The sequence below is a fragment of the Apus apus genome, chromosome 5 (genome assembly GCF_020740795.1).
Source record: "Apus apus isolate bApuApu2 chromosome 5, bApuApu2.pri.cur, whole genome shotgun sequence".
NCBI lineage: Eukaryota > Metazoa > Chordata > Aves > Apodiformes > Apodidae > Apus > Apus apus.
Window position 1 is genome coordinate 4,692,428 of NC_067286.1, and position 17,867 is coordinate 4,710,294.

Here is a 17,867-nt window from a genome sequence, read left to right on the forward strand (position 1 = left end):
ATCCCTTCCCTTTTGCTCCTTCATCTGCTTCAAAGTCTTGTTATTTCTAACTTGTGCACAGGGTCTGATTTGAAAACTTCCTAAACTCAGAATACGTATATATACATATATAAGGTTTTTTAAACAAACCTAGTGTACCCAATATACTTACCTTCAACAACAGAAAGTTGCTGTACCTTCTGATACTATGACATGGATACATGACATACATCTGGAATCCTGACAGCATACAACTTACAGGTTGGTCCCCAAGTGGTGCATGTAAAAGCTGTATATATTAGATTCCTTCCAGAGGACAGATCATAGAGAATTATTATTTTCAGAGCATCTAACTGATAGACACAAAAGCTCGATTTTCCATATGGTTTAGGACTCACAGTTATATTTTCAAATATGCTTTAGTGTCAAAAGATTTAGACAGTCCTCTAACAGGACTTTCAAAAATTGGCATCTCAGGTTGTAAGTTGTGAGTTGTTTTGAACCGGCCTTGGGGTACCTACCTGAGACAATGTAAATATTTTTTTTTTAAGAAAAATCTGTAAAGAATTAAATGTTTAAAAGTAAAAAATGCCTAAATATATTTTTTTAGAAATATGAAAGTCTGTTAATCAGTTCCATGCTTCTGAAAAAGCTATCACTGGAAAGCAAGGCTTTTTAAGGGCTACAAACTATCTGCTCTCCTTTAGCTCAACCAGAGGATTACACTTTGTTTCTGGACATCCTAAGTGTAATCACTGCTAGCAATTTTTGTGATGCTTGCAACCTACACCCACAGCTTTCTAGGTGCTTTTATTATTTTTTTGTTTATGTATATGCTGTATTAGAAGCAGTGTTTGAAGTCCAGACCAACAAAAGCAAAACGGCTATTGCATACCTGGTGACTGTACTGATATTTCAGGAATAAAACGGTCCTGCTGTTGTGTGGTTCCCCATTTCCTCCTTTGTTTTGGCTGTACTTGTTGCTTGCAGTGATTGAGGGAACTGAAAGCCCAGGGGAACAAACAAAAAAAAGATCAGTCAGTTTAATGACTCAGGTTGACTTGAGTCATCATGTCACCTTATGATTGATCAGTGGTGACAATGCAAGGTGGGAGGGAGGAAGGTCTGTGCCTTTTGAAGGAAGCATGGCCCTGGATTTCTTAGGCATACTGTGAAACCATGCAGTCAAGACAATGGCTGCTTAAATTCTGAATATACAAGAAACCTCAAAGCTGGGTATAGCATGGACGTCCTGTGTGCCTGCCATGGGCACAAGGCCTTCCATAGAGAGCTCCTTCTGGGAGAGCAGACTTCTGCTCCCTCCCAAACACAGACCACTATGTAATTTACACAAATACAGTGTCTCAACAAACCATGAGCCTGTCCAACTACAGACAGACAGAGCTGTCCAAAATCTTCTTTGGCATCCTGGACGTGGTACTTACACAGCTTTAGGTATGGTTGGCTTTGCCACCACACATGCTGGGTGGAGCTGGGCAGAACGAGTGTGTAATTAGAAGACCACTGCAATTCTTGCTGCTCCTGGCTCCTACTGAATGCTGGCTCTAATTGTATCTCTTATGGGCATAAAAGCATTTATCTGAGATGTATAATGCTGTGAGGAAATTAAAGGCTCAGAAAATACAGCTTTTAAAACAAACCTTACGACCTGGTGTGGTGTGTGCAGTTACAAGCTGTTTAAAGGTGTCCTCTGGTGCGCCATGCCTGTGCTCTTTGTTCCCACCATCCTCCATCATGAGATTAAAACCCAAACTAAACATTTCAGACTTTGGAAAGGAACCAGACACATTTTTAGGTCTTGCTCCTGACTAAAAATACACTTCTCAAAGCAGTAATGCCACACAGTACAAATAAAGTCCTACTACTCTATGTAGCCTGGAAAACAAGCCCAGCACCTTAACTGACTCACTTTACTTGATTAACTTTATGATTAAGAAATCCTGTCATGAAACCAGTGTGGTGCTACAGTTGCCCAAGTAACAAAACTCCCTACCAGTTTTGTGCATAAAAAGGTTATTAGGCAGTAAAAGCTGAATATGCAAATAGTTAACCAGAGTGAAGGCCTCAAGGTCTGCCCTGAGATGATATTAACAAAAACTATGTGAAATACATTAACTAAACAAACAGTGGATTGGAAAATACCTCATATTATTGAAGACAGCAACCAGGAGACGGGGCTGTTTGAGACACAGAAATGGCACCTGCTCCTGGAGAAGGCACTGCCGCTGTGCCTGTACTTTGGCACTGGTGAAACTGCACCTTTAATCCTGTGTTCAGTTTTGGGTCCCTCACTATAAGAAGGACATTGAGGTGCTAGAGCATGTCCAGTGAAGAGCAACAAAGCTGGTGAAGGGTCTAGAGTGCAAGCCCTATGAGGAGCATCTGAGGGAACTGTGGTTGTTTAGTCTGGAAAATAGAAGGCTGAGGGGAGACCTTCTTGCCCTCTGCAGTTACCTGAAAGGAGGCTGGCGGGAGGTGGAGTTAGATCTCTGCTGCCAACTAACAAGCGATAAGACAAGAGGAAATAGCCTCAAGTTGCATCAGGGGAGGTTTAGACTGGACATTGGGAAAAATTTCTTCACTAAAAGGCTTGTCAGGCACTGGAACAGGCTGCCCAGGGAAGTGGTTGTGCCACCATCCCTGGAGGTATTTAAAGGATGCACAGATGTGGTTTAGCGGTGGACTTGGCAGTGGTAGAGTTACAGTTGGACTTGATGATCTCAAAGGTCATTCCCAACCAAAACAATCCTGAGATTCTGTGGAGCCTCCGGTCTTCCATGGCACCATCAAGCTCTGATCCTACAAGATACCCTCTAGTTCAGAGATCATGTGGGATCCTAGACTAGAATCTGCCAACCTGAGGGACAAATCATGTCTTGATCCAACACCTGGGATGAAAGACCTACATTTCTTCTGTCACCTTTTCATGCCACATTTCCCCTTCCTTAGCCTTTATTCTTCCTTCTTTTTCTCTCCCAACTACCACTTAAAAATAAACCAGGATTATTAGCCAAAACATTTTTGCTAGCTCTGAATCTGTCACCATGACAGTGAAAAGCATTATCTGTTACTGTCTGACACCAGCATAAATGTGCCCTGTAGGTAGGAGAACTGCGTGCTCTTCTTGACATCCCTGCAGGATCGATAGAAAGAGTCAATTTATCCTTAGTAAGGAAGAATGACTGTACTGATTTCGGCTGGGATAGAGTTAAATTTCTTCACTGCAGCTTGCATGGTGCTGTGTTTTGAGTTTGTGATGGTAACAGTGCAGGTAACACAGGTTTGCTTTAATCACTCCCAAGCAGTGATCACAGTGTCCAGGCCTTTTCTGCTCCTCACACTGCCATGCCTGCAGTGAGCAGGCTGTGGGTGCACAAGAAGCTGGGACGTGACACAGAGGGGACAGCTGACCTCAACTGACTGAAGGGATATATACTGTGCAACATCACATCATGCTCAGAAATAAAACTGGTGGGGGGGTGGAGGTTTACAAGGGGCTGCCCTTGCCCAGGGCCTTGCTGGGCATTGATCAGTTGGAGGTGAGCAACTGTTTTCTTTCGTATCACTTGCTTTTCTTGATTTTTTTCCTCTGTTGCTGTTTTTTTAATATATATTTTTTTGTTATTATTAAACTGTGCTAATATCAGCACATGCATTTTCTTAGTTTTACTCTTCAGAATCTCCCCACCCCAATCCCACTGAGGGGGGAGTGAGCTGGGGACTCTGTGGGCCTGTTAAGCCAGTTAAACCAGACCACCGACCCACAAAGGGAGTATTACTTTACCCCACTTCTTTCCCCCCCCTCTTCTCTCCTCGAAGACCAACTACTATAAACATACAGCCAGGCCAAACAAATAAAAACCTCTTGCTGTCACCGAAAAGGGTTTGCTCTTCCAGAGCGCCCCTCAAGGAGAAACCCTCGAGACTTCATCCGTATTCACGTTTTGGATGTTTAACCAGTTTCGTCTGCGGTCATTTCTATTTACGTAGCGGAAAAGCAAAGGGTTTAATGGAGATCTGACAGAGGCAAAGACCTTCCCCGGGGCTAAAGTGACCGTCCCCGACCAGGCGCGGTTCCCGCCGGGGCGGCCGACGGGCGGATTCCCCGGTCGGGCACGGCCCCCCGGTTATCCCTCCCTCCTCGGGTGCCCCCCTCTCCGCGCTCCGCCTCTGCAGGCAGTGCGCATGCATGGGGCGGCCCCCCGGGAACTGACTCACCCCCTCTTCTCCCATCCGCTCCCGGGAGGCATCCCCCGAGCCGCGGGCGTGAAAGGAGAAGAAGAGAAAAAAGCGGCTACCATGAATCGTTTGGGGAAGAAAGGCAATGAGACCCTTATCGAGATGGCTCTGTCTGCGGATGGTAGGAGATGACGGGGAGGGAATGGGGGACGGGGACGGGAGATCGCTGCTTTGTTCCGCCTACCCGTCCGTCCCCCCCCCCCATCCCCGGCCCTGGGAGGAGGGTGCTCCGGGGACGGGCGCGGCCGGGGCTTCCTGCCCGGTGGTGACTCGGAGACCGGGTGGGAGGCAGGGCACACTCCAGGGGACACTCCCGGTAGCGAAGGGAGGGGGAGGCTACCCGGTGTTGGCCCGGGGGTCTGGGAGATGGGGTTGATACCGGCTAACTCCTGGTGTCCGGCTTCCGCTGGAAACACCGAGCACGTTTGCATGGCCGTGAGCATAGTTCGATTAGGTCTCTCTAAACCCCAAATAAACCTTGAAAAAAAAAGTTAAAATGGCTCCTACATCAGCACGCAGCTCAGAACAAAAACTGGAGATAACCCTTGGTTTTTGAGATGCAAAGGCTGCCTTTGCCCAAGAGCAAACTTGTAGCCTTTTTCAAAGCACCAGCTGGGTTCAGCCTGAGTTGAGCCTCGTCTACCCGTAGCCGAGACTGTCATTACGAGAAGGCTCAGAGCAGAGCAGGTCACCTCGCTTCGGAAGGTGGGAGCAGCCTCTCTCTCCTGCCTTGCTCCATCCCAGAGGCACGGCTACCTGGTCAGCTTTGGGCAAGGCCCCCCCACCAGTTGCATTGCAGCGGGTGGATGTTAGGGCCTTGCTTTCTTGCAGTTAACCAGCCTCCAGTTTCCAGTTTGAGTCAGTATGTGCTGTAATTACTTATAATAAATGTGGTAATAGTATGATTTTGCAAAATAACATGACGTAAGTGCTAAGTGTGTTATGTATCCATTCCTCACCTGGCAACATAAATCAACAGTCAGATGTAAGCTAGTACAATTATATTTTCAGAAAGATTCTAAGTTATTTAGTCCTAGAAGATCTTAAAAGTAGGGAAAAACCACTGAGAGCTTCTGGGTTGGCTGCTTGAGCTGTATGTTTTCCCTCACAGCTTGACTACACGATCTCATTTAGGAAAACAGAATGTCAGTTTAAAACACCTCAAGCACTAGAGCAAAATTATTTTCAAAATATTTGCCAGTCTTGTTTCAGAGAAGTGTGGCAGGAGCTAATGACTGTGAAAGTTATCCCAAAGAAGCTGTTTACAGGACAGCAAGGAGCGGTGTCCAGCTGTGGGGAGGCAGGCGGCCGCAGCAAGTGTCAGACCAACGTTTTCCCTCTCCCTGGAAGCCCGCTGGAGCTGGCAGGCTGGCTCAGGAACTGAAGCAGATGGGAGTTACAGCCTCTCAGCCAGCAATGCCTTTCCAAACTCTTGTGGGGAGACCTGAGTCATTGCCCGTCCCATCCCACTGCCTTTGAGCAGTGAAAAGTGCTTGAGACTGAGCTGATGTTATAACCAGTGGTTGTTCTTCTCAAGTAGCTTGAGACAAAAAAATATTTACAAAATATGCAATAATCATTTAGAGAATGATCTTAGAAGTCAGGTTTGGAAACTTAGTTCCACCGCGTTAAGTTTTCCTGGGAGCATCTTGTGGTTTTTTTTATAGTCATAAACATTTTTTAAATCAAACACTTTTCTAAACCAGAAACAAACTGAATAGGGGTAAAGTGAGTCTATGTTTTAAAGCGTATGTCAGCTTGTTGTCCAAAATTGTCTAAAAGATGAAAAAAATTAAAATTTTCTTTAAATTGTAGTTAAGAAAAATGAACAGTATGCATATATTGTCTGCCTCAGGGACTTCTTGTAGATCACAACATCTGCTTTGTGCTTTTAAGCAACAGATAGCCTATTTAGGAGGCTCCAAGCTATTGATCTCTGACATGTGCAAGCAGGGTCTGTGTGAGTTAGCAGGAACAAGGCAGGAGAAAAAAAACATCTGCTCCTTATTTTCCTTAAAGAGGAGTTTATATTTGGATAGTATGTGTGTATTTCATTCTGGTTTACTATTGCTTTTCATTAAACTTGAATGCTGAGAAACAGGTTGTGGGAGTGAAAAGCTACTAACCAGCAGCTGAAAGTTTAGCTTGCAGTCTGTGTAGAGACCATGTGCCAAAACTTCTACCTTGAAGGAAGTGTTCTGGCTTCCCGTGAAATTACACCCACATGAGGTAATAACTTCCAGATTTGTGTGTGTGATTTAGCTCTCTGTTGGAAGCTGTGTGCCTTTTACTTTCAATATTGAAAACTAAGGAAAGGGAACCTGGAAAATGGGGATGTAAATATTAGGGGAAGACCACAGTATGTTGTTAGGAAATCTTTTTTCTATGCTATCTTCCATATTTTTTTATGCTACAGTAGCTGTGTGTATATATATCCTGGAATATATCCTCAAGACTGCGGATCTTCTGGAAACTCAGAATTTGCTGTGTGCTGTGATTTGAAAAACACTGCCTTTATACGCATGGCTCCTTTGTCAAAACTTTTGTGAGTCTTGTTTGAACTCAAAATACTCTTTAAGACTCATCTAAATTCAAATGCTTACTTAGATTGGTTGTCACTGTGCTCATTTTCCCTGAATTTCCAGTAAACCATTGGGAAAAGCTCATGGTGTGACTTGCAAATGATTCTTGTGCCAGTGTGTTGGCTTGTCATAATGCCTCAGCATGCAGGGCCAAGTACTGCTGTCAGTTAATAGAATTATACTTCACTTATTTAATCAGAAAAATTATGATTCGTACTAGTAACATAACATACAGGCCTCTTCAAAACTACATCTGTCTCTAATTACTAGAGCAATGTATATAGTAATTTCTGATCTATTTGTGGAAACGCTGAATGGGATATCATGTTCTCACAGGGCTAAAGCAGAGGGTTTGTTAATGTGAAAGCTGTTTTTAAAGATTATTCCCAGGTAATAAAAGCTCAGAGGAGTTTAGACTTATTTCAGAATATATATGGCAGGGGAGAAAATACTCCCGTTAGACCAACCAACGTGCAGTTCCTGAGTGGAATTTCTTCACTGGCTGCGATGCGTCACTGCGGGGGCACAGTGTAAATACAGGTTGGTTATTGGAAGGTAAACCTCCTTTTAATGGAAAACTCCAGTTTGTAGTAGGAAAGCCTGCTTTTGGGAACTGATCCCAACAACCTGCATAACCTTGCCTTTTTTTGTGTGTGTAATGTGCTGTGGTGCTTTTAGTGAGAAAATTAAAACATGAAGCCCATCGCACTGCAGCTATTGAATACAGATTTGAATATATATTTTCCCCAGGGATTGAGTGAGTTTAAAAAAACCCAAACAAACAAAATTTCAAAATTGCCCTTGCACTGGTAACTGAGACTTATGAGAACCCCAAGTAGGAGGTTAAAGTCACTTTTATACCCTCTCTCTGCAGCCCGATGAGTGGCAAAGCAGAGCAGCTCCAGAGGAGGGATTTAGTCGCTGCCGTGCCACCTCAACCCAGTGGCAATTATGTGGTAAATTCAAGCCACGCTTCAGAGAGCTGGAAAATGCAGCTGAATTCCCTCAGGTAAAGAACTGAAGACTGTCCTGCCCATCCCAGGTGAATGCTGGTTAGCCTCTGTTTAAAAAAGGGGCCTGCAGGTTAATCTTTTTCCTCAGAGAATGAAAGAAAATGCTCTGCTGCGGTTTGTCCCTTGCAGGGGCTCCCAGAAGAAGGGCTTGGTTCCAGCTCTGGGCAGAGGTTCTGGGCTGGGAATGCCAAATAAACATGAAGGAAGCAACTGAAACCCAAGTGCAGTGTGAGGCAGAGGAATGTTTTCTCAGTGTTCCCCTCCCAGGCAGTTTCCAGCCAAGGTACTGTCTGATGTTGTGTTCCATTCTGACATACTTCATAGGATTAATGGAAAGGCAGGTTTCCAGTGTATGGGGAGTTGCTTTTTTTTTTTTTTTTTAAACTAAAAATTTGGCTTTGGATCTGAGTAAAATTCAAAGTTTTGTAAGTATACCTACAGCTGGGAAGTTTCCAGTCTTTGCTGCTGGTCAGTGAAATTGTACCCTTAAGTATTTTCTGTAAGTAATTCTTCTCAATGTGCAAAAAAATGTAATGCTGCTTTGCTTTTCAAGCTTTTACTTAACAGGTACTTTAGCAGCACGTGTTGAGAACTGAAAGCTGGTGTTGAAATATGAGTTTTTGCACTTTGGAAAAGTCCCTGTGGAAGTAACTGTGCCGTAAAACAGAAGGGCACTTCAGCATGTACAAATGATTAATAATTATTATGATGTAAGGAAAAACTAGGATAAGATACAAGGAACACTTGAAAATGTGCTTTTAAAACTGCTGTGAACTGTTTGCAGATATTTTGTAAAAAAACCCCAACAACAAAACAAACACCATTTTCTTCATGTTTAGTATCTGTAAACTAATTAATGAGTTGTATATATTCATAGGGGAGAAGTACTGTCACCTAATAGAAAGAGATAACTGAGAACTTATAGGTAATGTAAAAAAGTGGCAAGCATTGCTGTGTCAGATGTTAAGTGGTAAAGTAATAATGCAGTGAGCTTTTCCAGTATCTTTTTATTGTTATCTAGGGGGTGAATTGAAGAGCAATTGTACTTCATTATCTAGCAGTAATTTAATTATACTTGGTAGTAGCTTTTCACATGTGCATGTGATAAATGCACAAAGGGGAAGGTAGATCTTTATGTTGTGGTTCTAGCAATCTTCTGGTGCTAGAATAGATCAATTACAGATCTTGAAGGCTTTTGAGGTGTCAGCTATCTGCAGAAAGCTGAAAAGTATGTCAGGAATTATTTATAGATTAAACATAGGTGGGAGGAGTTGATTCTAAGTTGGGACTTGGTTACTTGGATTATACTATAGAGGTGTGTGTTTTTCAGGAAGTGCCTCCTGCAGGAACCTACACAGCTGTTAGACCTATGGTGTTCATTGTTCTAGGCTGAGGCATGCCAAGAAAAGGTGTGCTGGCAGGCTGCTTGGCTGCTGCTGATCAAAAGGTGCAGAATAAGGCAGGATGCCCTGAACCAGTGCTGGAGACTGCAAGTCCTATGCAACTGTGCTGACAAGCATTGCAAGCACTAATTATCTCTCTTAACGTATGATAATACAATACCAAATTTAACTGCCTGGGTAGGCTGAGGGGTGTAAAATGAAAATCTGTGTGTAAGTGTAGTTCTCCAGGACAGCTGAGAAAATACCTTAATTCCATACCTGCAATACTCATATTACAGTAACCCAGTAAAGGCTTCTGAATCTATTGCTGTGTATTCAGAATACATCCAAATGGAAATTTGGATCACTCTTTTCACACTGTACCAAGGCAGAACAAGCACGTATTCCCACATGTTTTATGCCTGCATTCACCCTCTCCCTTTAGCCCCTGCTTTCATCATTGGTTTATGCTAATGCAGGGTTTCTGCTTTTGTTGTAACTAGTGCCCAAGAAATGAGGAGATAGTTTGTCTTATGTCCTGTTTGCAGGGTTGTAATCTAGAATTTTCTGTAGATCTTTTAGATGAATGAGTTATGGCATTCACTACTACTTTTTTTTTTCATTTATAATATAGTAATCTTACAAATCTGTCCATTAAGAATAAATTAAGAATAAATCAACAATTTGTGTTATTTGTGTGAAAATAATTCATTCTAGGCTGTTGTTTCAAATCAGCCTTTTTCCAGTGTACATGGATCACACACTTGCACTTAACATTATAATCTTAGCACCTCATTATTTCTTCTTGTTTGGTTTGCCTGGGTCTTCTAGTGCAGTCAGAACCATTCTCCACTACTCAGAGAGGAGCAGTAGAGGTGCTGAAGTTCCAGGTGCTGTTTTTTAGCAAGTTAGAATGTCTTTGGGGGAAGTACAATTTTAAACTGGAAATCCCAAGTGATCCTCTTGTCTTACTTTGCAGGCTCACAAGGGTAAATGTGAAATTTGAGGCCTTTGGCAAGATAACAGAGCCGCAGCAAGCCATGTGGGCAGGGCTCGTGATGCAAATGGCTGGCCTTTAATTTTCTGCACTAGCCCTAAATTAGAAAGGGCCGCTGTGGTTTGTTATTCGAAGAGGTTTTCTTAACTATCAGGTAGGAAATCAGAGAGCCTATGTTTGTACAATTTATAGTGTGCTAGAAATATACCATGCTAAGGAGTAATGACTAGCAGATGTGATTTTGAGGCCATTGGCAAGTTGGATGCCTTTGCATACTTCAGTCCTGTTGATTGATTGGTACTTACCTAAAAAACTCCAGTGATGGGAGCCATGATCCATTGCCCTGCTCCTTTTCTTGATTGATAGGAACTTTCTCTCTGAGTTCAACATGTGACTTCCAGAGTTGGAAAGATGACTTCCATAGTCTTTAAAGTCGTTTGGACAGAAAACATTAAATCTTGTAAACTCATGCCTCTGAAAAAAACAAATAATAATAATAATGGGATTTGTTTGTAAAAATTCTTTTTATACTGATACATTTTATGTTGTTTAATGTGAGAAAATGAAATACTTGTCCTGGTGAGTACAGTAGCAGAATTTTCAATGACACATTTCAGTGGAAGCATAACCAAAAAATTATTGAACTAGGTAGAGCATGCAGAACAGAAGGGACAAACAATTGTGTGTGAACTTGGCCATCCGATGTTAAATGTCCAGGCAGCAGGAAAATGAGGAATACTCCCAGAGGACAGTAAACTCAAAGTGTAGTTTTTTATATATTGCTTTTTTCTTTCTTAATAAATGTATGTCCTGAATGGAACAGACAGCAGATGAGATATATATGCACTAATCAAAATGTATTGCATATGACGTTGGGGTTTCAACTCTTCAGAGTGCAAAGCACAAGTACAGCAAAAGTGTAGGGAGATCAGAACAGAAGTGCAGTTTGAATGCAAAGGGTTTCTTAGCAGTGAATTTCTCTACTTATAGTTAAATCAAACAATAAAGATTAACCATTAAAATGCTGGCAACTTACTATCAAATTCTATACTAGGCCTAGAATATTAATTATCACTCTTAAAGGATTCTACAGTCTTAAACTTAATGATGAAGGCTACTTAATGTTAATTTTACTAATAAAGACATTGAAAGAGTTTGTATTTCTCACCCTTGCCAGGCCACAGCTGGGTGTCCTTGGGTGGACTGTAATTCTCAAGAATCAGTCTCTCTGGCAGGCGTCCCTGCTGGAGGAGAGAAGGTCCATCAACCTCCAGGGAAAGTGTATGGAAGTCCTCCTGATCAAAAATGGGACTAGGCTTTTATAGAATAAAGTGGATTGACTGCTGTCATTTGACCACTAGCCGTACCTCCAGAATCTCTCATTGGAGAGTAAAACGAAAACAGCAGGAAAAATTCATGAAGGCCCAGTTCCCAACCAAGCAAACTCTTCTGTGTATCTGTTCGTTCTTACTTTATCTCTGTTTCAGGCCTAGTTGTGCCTGGGCTGAGCTCCATGTTCTTCAACATCAGAGAGCAGCAGGTGTTACGAACACCAGCTTGGCCTCTGTTTGTACCTTTCAAGGTTTTTACCAGCTCAGATTTTGCTAGGCCTTCTCCTTTCTCATGGGAACCTTTCCACTCCAGGCCTGGGCCTGTGAAGCTGAGAGACAAAAGCAGTTGAATAATAGAGTAAATCTGAGGCAGGCATATTGAGAGATGGAGCGTCCTGCTACAATGTACAAGTCATGTATGTTCCTAGTTCATGCAAAACTTATTCACACCCTTTTCACTATTTCCTCTCCTTAGTTCCCTGTTCATATATCACTTTTCTGTTACAGTACCCACAGAAGATGTCTCATACAAGGATGGGATGTGCCATATGCCCATAGAGTGAACTGGGCCCCCTCCTACTGTTGAAAACTCGTATACTTCAAATTCAAAAAGAAATCAGATATTGGATTGCTTCAGGGTTATGTTAGTGATTTCAATGGAAGTTGGAGAAGTGCATTAATTATGAATGGTAGAAGATTTTAAGTGTGCCTCTAGGAACACTAGGAAAGCGGGTCTGTACCTAACACTTTGTGAAGAACTTTTAATTCCCTCGGACTGTGATGAAAGGCAATACCACCATTCCCCTTCATCTTTTCTTAAAGGAGATGTGGGAGAACCTGGCACCTTCTTATATATATATGCAGGGCCATTACCCGAGCTGTTTGCCTGCCTCTGCAGTCACACTGTGCTGATGAAATCTGGCCCTGCACATATAAATAGTCTGAAGTGCAAACAAGCAGAGCTATAGTGCTGCTCGAGTTGTCGGGAATCCTGCAGTCTGGTGTCCCGTTCCCTTTACTAGCATGCATCTAAATGCTACACAACTTAAAAACACCGGACTTTATCCAGTTATTACTGGTCAGGACTTTCTTTTTTTCATTTTTTCATTGCAGATGAACCTCTTAATCAGTTTGCATGTGTCATTCTGCAAGAAGATGATAACTGGAAGGTGTAGGTGCTAACTTCAGTGCTCACAGCACGTTTCAAGTCTTGTCCATGCTGGTACCTACAGTATGGTGATGGTTATTGGCTTAACCACATTAAAATGCCATTTAATTCTGCAGCATAACACTATGTTTGTGGTTTTTTTGCAAAAAAATAGATTTAGCAAATTTATTTATTTATTTATTTTTAACTCTGTGCCTTTTATTCAACAGAATATTTTGTGGTCATTTAAAGGGAAGGCAGCTGAGGGTAAACCTCAGTTCTCATATAAATACCCTTTTACTTCACTGGAGATTAGAACTGAGGACTTCATGTCTTTTCAAAATGCTAAATGAGACTTTCCTACTGTTAGATTTTTTTTGTTTGTATATTTATGCTTATATAAAATACAGTTGGTTTTTTTTCTTTCTGTGTATTGATAAGTACCTGTTCTCTGGAATCGCTTTTTTAATAATAAAACACATGCTGAAAATTACAATGTCTATGAAGCAGACTATACTTGAATGCAATCTGGGTTTTTTTTAAGGAAATCATTAAGTTCTTTTAAAATGTTTTCAATAAATTTTCTTGGATTTGCTGAGAATTTAACATTTGCATTGTTAAGGAGTAGTTTTACATTGTAGGAGCAGCTCTGAGTGTGCATAAACCATCACTTCAAGCATAATTTGAAATGGAATCTTTGGGTTAGCAGTGCAGTTATTACTTTTTAGATTATGACAAGTGAAGCAATAACACTTATTTTACTTGTTCAGGAGCCAGCATACTAGATGGGTCCTCAGTTCCCCTAGGCAACCCAGTCATCCAGCTGTGGGAGGAGATGGTCAATATACACATAAATGTAGTTAATAAGTCATTTTAAAGGCATGTTTTTCTTAGATATGGAAGCACTTACAATAGTCATTATGAAGCTTCCTTGGAATGATCAACCTTATTCTGGAGAGGTCTTTTGTTCAGCGTGCATTTTGGTTAGTGACTCAGTGCTGAATCATTCCTTATCAAAGACGGAAATCTGTCAGGGTAGGTCCCACTACAGCAGGAATCCCCTGGTGATCTTTTGGGAGCAAAGGACACAGCACCATAAATAGCACATTGATTTAGTGATAAATAATCATGTTTTAAATTGAATTCTCTTTTCTGTCAGGCAGGCAAGGGTTTTGAATAATGGCAGGGCAATTTTCTTTCATTGCTTGATGAGGATGACTATTAGGAAGTGTCTTTGTTGTGCAAAGTAGCTACCTCATAACAACTGTGATGTAAATTTGGAGTTGTGTTGTTTTTTTTATTTTACCTGGACTATCAAAAATGTGTTCTAGGGATATGTATGTGTGTAAACTAACATGTTGAAGGCATCACATATATGCAGAACAGTATGACAGATCTGAAAGTTGCTCTTGTTTTTGGCAACTGAAAGGGATGCTGTTACTAAGAAAACTGTGGAAATAAATGGAAGTAGTATTCTGGAAACAGTGCTGAAAGTAGTAGCGATGCCAGTAGTAATGCTTTCCTGCTGCTGCTAAGCAATATTTTACGAGCATCTGCCTGAGAATCCTGGCTCTGATTTTGCCTTTGGAGTAGCTTTGTCAGAGGTCTTAGGTGTGCAAGTGCTGATGATTTTCTAGTTGTAGTGGAAGATGATTTTCTAGTTCAGTAGGAATCAAAATGAAAATTTTGATCTCTAAAACTGTTCAGCTGCCACTGGGCTTTAGAAGCATCTAATGTGTTAATGTTTTTACTGGTAGAAAGGTATCTACCAAGAGTTCTTCTTGGTGCAGATGAATCAGAGTGATAGAGTTGAAAGAAAGGAAAACTTGAATGTCTTTTCTGGCTCTGTTTTCTGTCGCAGAGTTGCTCTGAACTGTGCCAGACTGCAGCATCTACACACCAGCTGCTCAGTGCCCAGCTGGGTCTTGAGTGCAGCAGCATCAGCCAAGCTTTTTTCTTCCCATCTGCCAGCTTACTGAGGATGCTGAAGTGACATAGATCATCATCTTCCAGGGAGATTGCTGCTTAGGTACTGTTAAAAATGCTGGAGCATCCCAGGCTGTGCCTGTGCTAGTAAATAAAAAAGCCAAAGCTTTTTCATTGGCCTCAGAGGACAACTAGCACAGTCCAGCCACATCCATATGGCTAAAATTCCTTCTTCCCCAAGCAGGGCAGACTTCTCCGTACTCTTTTGAGGACCAGAGTTTGGCATGTGATGTCCTCCATGGTATTTTTCTGCTCTGCCTGGGAGAGTGGTGAAAGCCAAAAACCGTTCCACAAAGTGCACTAATAGTTAAGTCAAGCACACAGTCCAGTGGTTGTGTCTGTGTCCTGGACCTTTTATTTGCCTAGTTGAGTCACAGCTGTTGTGACCAGGATGTGGCCTGTGACAGGTTGCATTTTTCCCAGAGAACCTGCAGCTCATTTTTGGTGCAGAGAGACAAATCACTAGTCCTTTGGCATCTTGGAGCCTTGCTTCCTATCTTGCACCAGCCATCAGAAAATACAGGGCTCCAGGAGGCCTTGCTTTACAGTGGCATTATTACTTTTTTGCAACATCACTGAATGCATTTGCTTGTGTTCAATGAGATTTTATAAATTAAATTAAACAGCACTGGTCAAAATAAACAGTTTTATTTTGTGCTGCTTGTCTTCTTGCAGATGACTTTTAGTTTTAAAAAGTCTGTGTAGCTTGTGTGTGTGGTCTCCAATCCATTTATATGATTTTAAATGTGATGACTAGTTGTACTTGATTAGCTTGCATGCCAGTTCTGTAAGTTGCAGCTACAGTGGCATCTTGGAAGAACTGTGAGCATGTTGGTATCTAGACCACTAAGGGTTTTTGTCTTTCATCATAAAATCATAGAATCATAGAATGGTTTGGTTTGGAAGGGACCTTAAAGATCATCTAGTTGCAACCCACTTGCATGGGCAGGTCAACTCCCACTAGACCAGATTACTCAAAGTCTGTCCAGCCTGCCCTCGAATGCTTCCAGGGAGAGGGCATCCCAAACTTCCCTGGGCAACCTGTTCCAGTGTCTCACCACCCTCACAGGAAAGAATTTCCTCCTAATTTCTAATCTAAATCTACTCTCTTCCAATTTAAAATGTATGTTGAGTTTTATGTCAACTAACACATGCAAGTCCTTCTCCTCAGGGCTGTTCTCAATCCGTTCTCTGTCCAGCCTGTATTTTTATGTCTGGGATTGCCCTGACCCAGTTCAGAACCTTGTACTTGGCCTTGTTGAACTTCATGTCGTTTTCACAAGCTCACCTCTCAAGCCCATCAGGGTCCCTCTGGATGGCATCTCTTCCCTCCAGCGAGTCAACCGCACCACACCGCTTGGTGTGGCCAGCGAACTTGTTCATGTCACCAAGAAAGTTGTTAAACATCTCTGGTCCCAGTAAAAAAGGTTTTGAAGAACAACTTAAGAGTCTTAGAATCATGGAACTTTTTGATTCCTGAATTATGAATCATATCAAAGCACTTATTTTAACCAATATGTCCACTTTTGAAATGACATCCTTTTATCTTTTCCTAAATTGTTAGTTTTACCATGTAGGTGACTCAGGCACTGTGAACAAAGTTAAACTCTTGTGGAACAACTAATCATTACATCACACAAGAAGCTGTTTTTGATGCTCGTTAGAGAAATTATAAGATTGCACTAATAAAAGTACCTTTTTGTGGGGTAAACTACATATATATTTTAAGAAACAAAATCACTCTTCGTTATAGTCTCCATCTTCAGTTTTGAATGTTGATTTCTGTGAGCTGTTCTGGATTACTGTTGATCTGATCATTTGGGTCTGTAATTGAAACAGAAGTGGTCTGTAATTCTGAAGGGTGGCAGACTGAAGTTTCTAAGTAGGTTTCCCAGCAATAGGGTGTAGTTCAGGGCAGCAGATGTGAATACTGCAAAATTACAGGCCACGTGAAGCTCACTTATTTGTGCAAACTCCCAAAACATGTGTCTAAGGAGTTAAAAATAGTTGTGTTCAGAACTCTTAAGACTGTTGGAGACAGTGGTGACTTGGGGAAGGGGATATTTCTTTCAACTAGGACATGTGTGCATGGCCAAGAGATGCCAACAATTTGAATAAATATTCAAATATATAAGTCTGAAACAATATGAATGGGTTCTGATAGTCAGACTGTGTTTCTGGGATTGAATTTTGAATTTGTAAGGAGTGACTGCAATTTGTACAAAAATATTTTGTGTTGAAGGGCCACTTCTGTTTAGTAGATGTCCTCATTTCTTCTTCTTCATGTGCAGAGGTTTCTAGATCTCTTTATGTACACTAGAGCATGAAGTGTTGAAGAACAAGCCTGTTCCCTCAAATACAGTGGTTTTAATAGAGTATTATTGGTTTACTCCTGTCTTTACATATGAAGTTGTAATTTTTTGAGGAATTTTAAAGGTATTTTCTTGGCTAGCAGAAACTCTTATCATCGTCCCTGCTTCAGATACAGGAAGGTGGTATCCTTGTTTGTGTTGCTGAATAAGGTCCCTGGATGACCTTATGGTGAATGTTGGTGTTTCAAGAGGAACCTGCTCCATCCTTTCAGTCTAGGTCACAGTCTCAGGTTTATTCTTCTGTTGGATAATAATTGGCTGTATTGTAAAGGATAGAGGAGAATTATTAAATGGGTTCATGTTAAAAGAGGATTTTTCTTCTGGCTCTTACTGAAGTGTTTTTTCCTTTTAAAGATGACATTGCTGTTCTCACCAAGTTCAAGCCATCATGGTCAAAAGGTATTGTACTGCCCAGCATCACACCTGCCCCCCTTCTCTGTGTGTCTTCTGTCCTTTGTTTTTTTTTCTGCTGAGAGCCTCTTGGAAATCAGATGGACGTGTAACTTTCAAGTCAATTCTTAGCCCATCCATGGGCAACTTTCTTGATTAAGAACTATCTGGGCATCTCCATTCCTGGTGCTTGTTGGAGTTGTGGGTTGTGGATCCTTTATACCTTCCTACATGACTTGGATGTGCATTTCTTGTACTGTCCCTGCTCAGGAACCTGCTTACATGTTTTTCAAGGAGTTAATGTATTAAGTAGGTTGTACTTCTCACCTAATACATGTTTTGCTTTCTCTTTTTGCCACCCTGTGTTCTACTCTAGGGTTATTGGGTTTTATTCCTCTGGATCAGATATACCAAGAGGATTTGGACTA

At 41.6% G+C, this 17,867-nt stretch overlaps 1 protein-coding gene across 5 annotated transcripts in view; it reads left to right on the forward strand.

Moving 5' to 3' along the window:
- The first annotated feature begins 4,208 nt into the window (after window positions 1–4,208).
- Window positions 4,209–17,867, forward strand: part of ANO5 (anoctamin 5) — a 58,418-nt gene continuing 44,759 nt past the window's right edge. For 3 of the 5 annotated variants that reach the window (XM_051622058.1, XM_051622060.1, XM_051622062.1), the window contains exons 1-2: window positions 4,209–4,360; window positions 17,404–17,448. In XM_051622058.1, coding sequence (XP_051478018.1) covers window positions 4,300–4,360; window positions 17,404–17,448 — 106 coding nt within the window. In that variant the 5' untranslated portion in view covers window positions 4,209–4,299. The remainder of the gene's footprint in view (window positions 4,361–17,403; window positions 17,449–17,867) is intronic. The other 2 variants (XM_051622061.1, XM_051622063.1) reach the window with 1 other exon arrangement.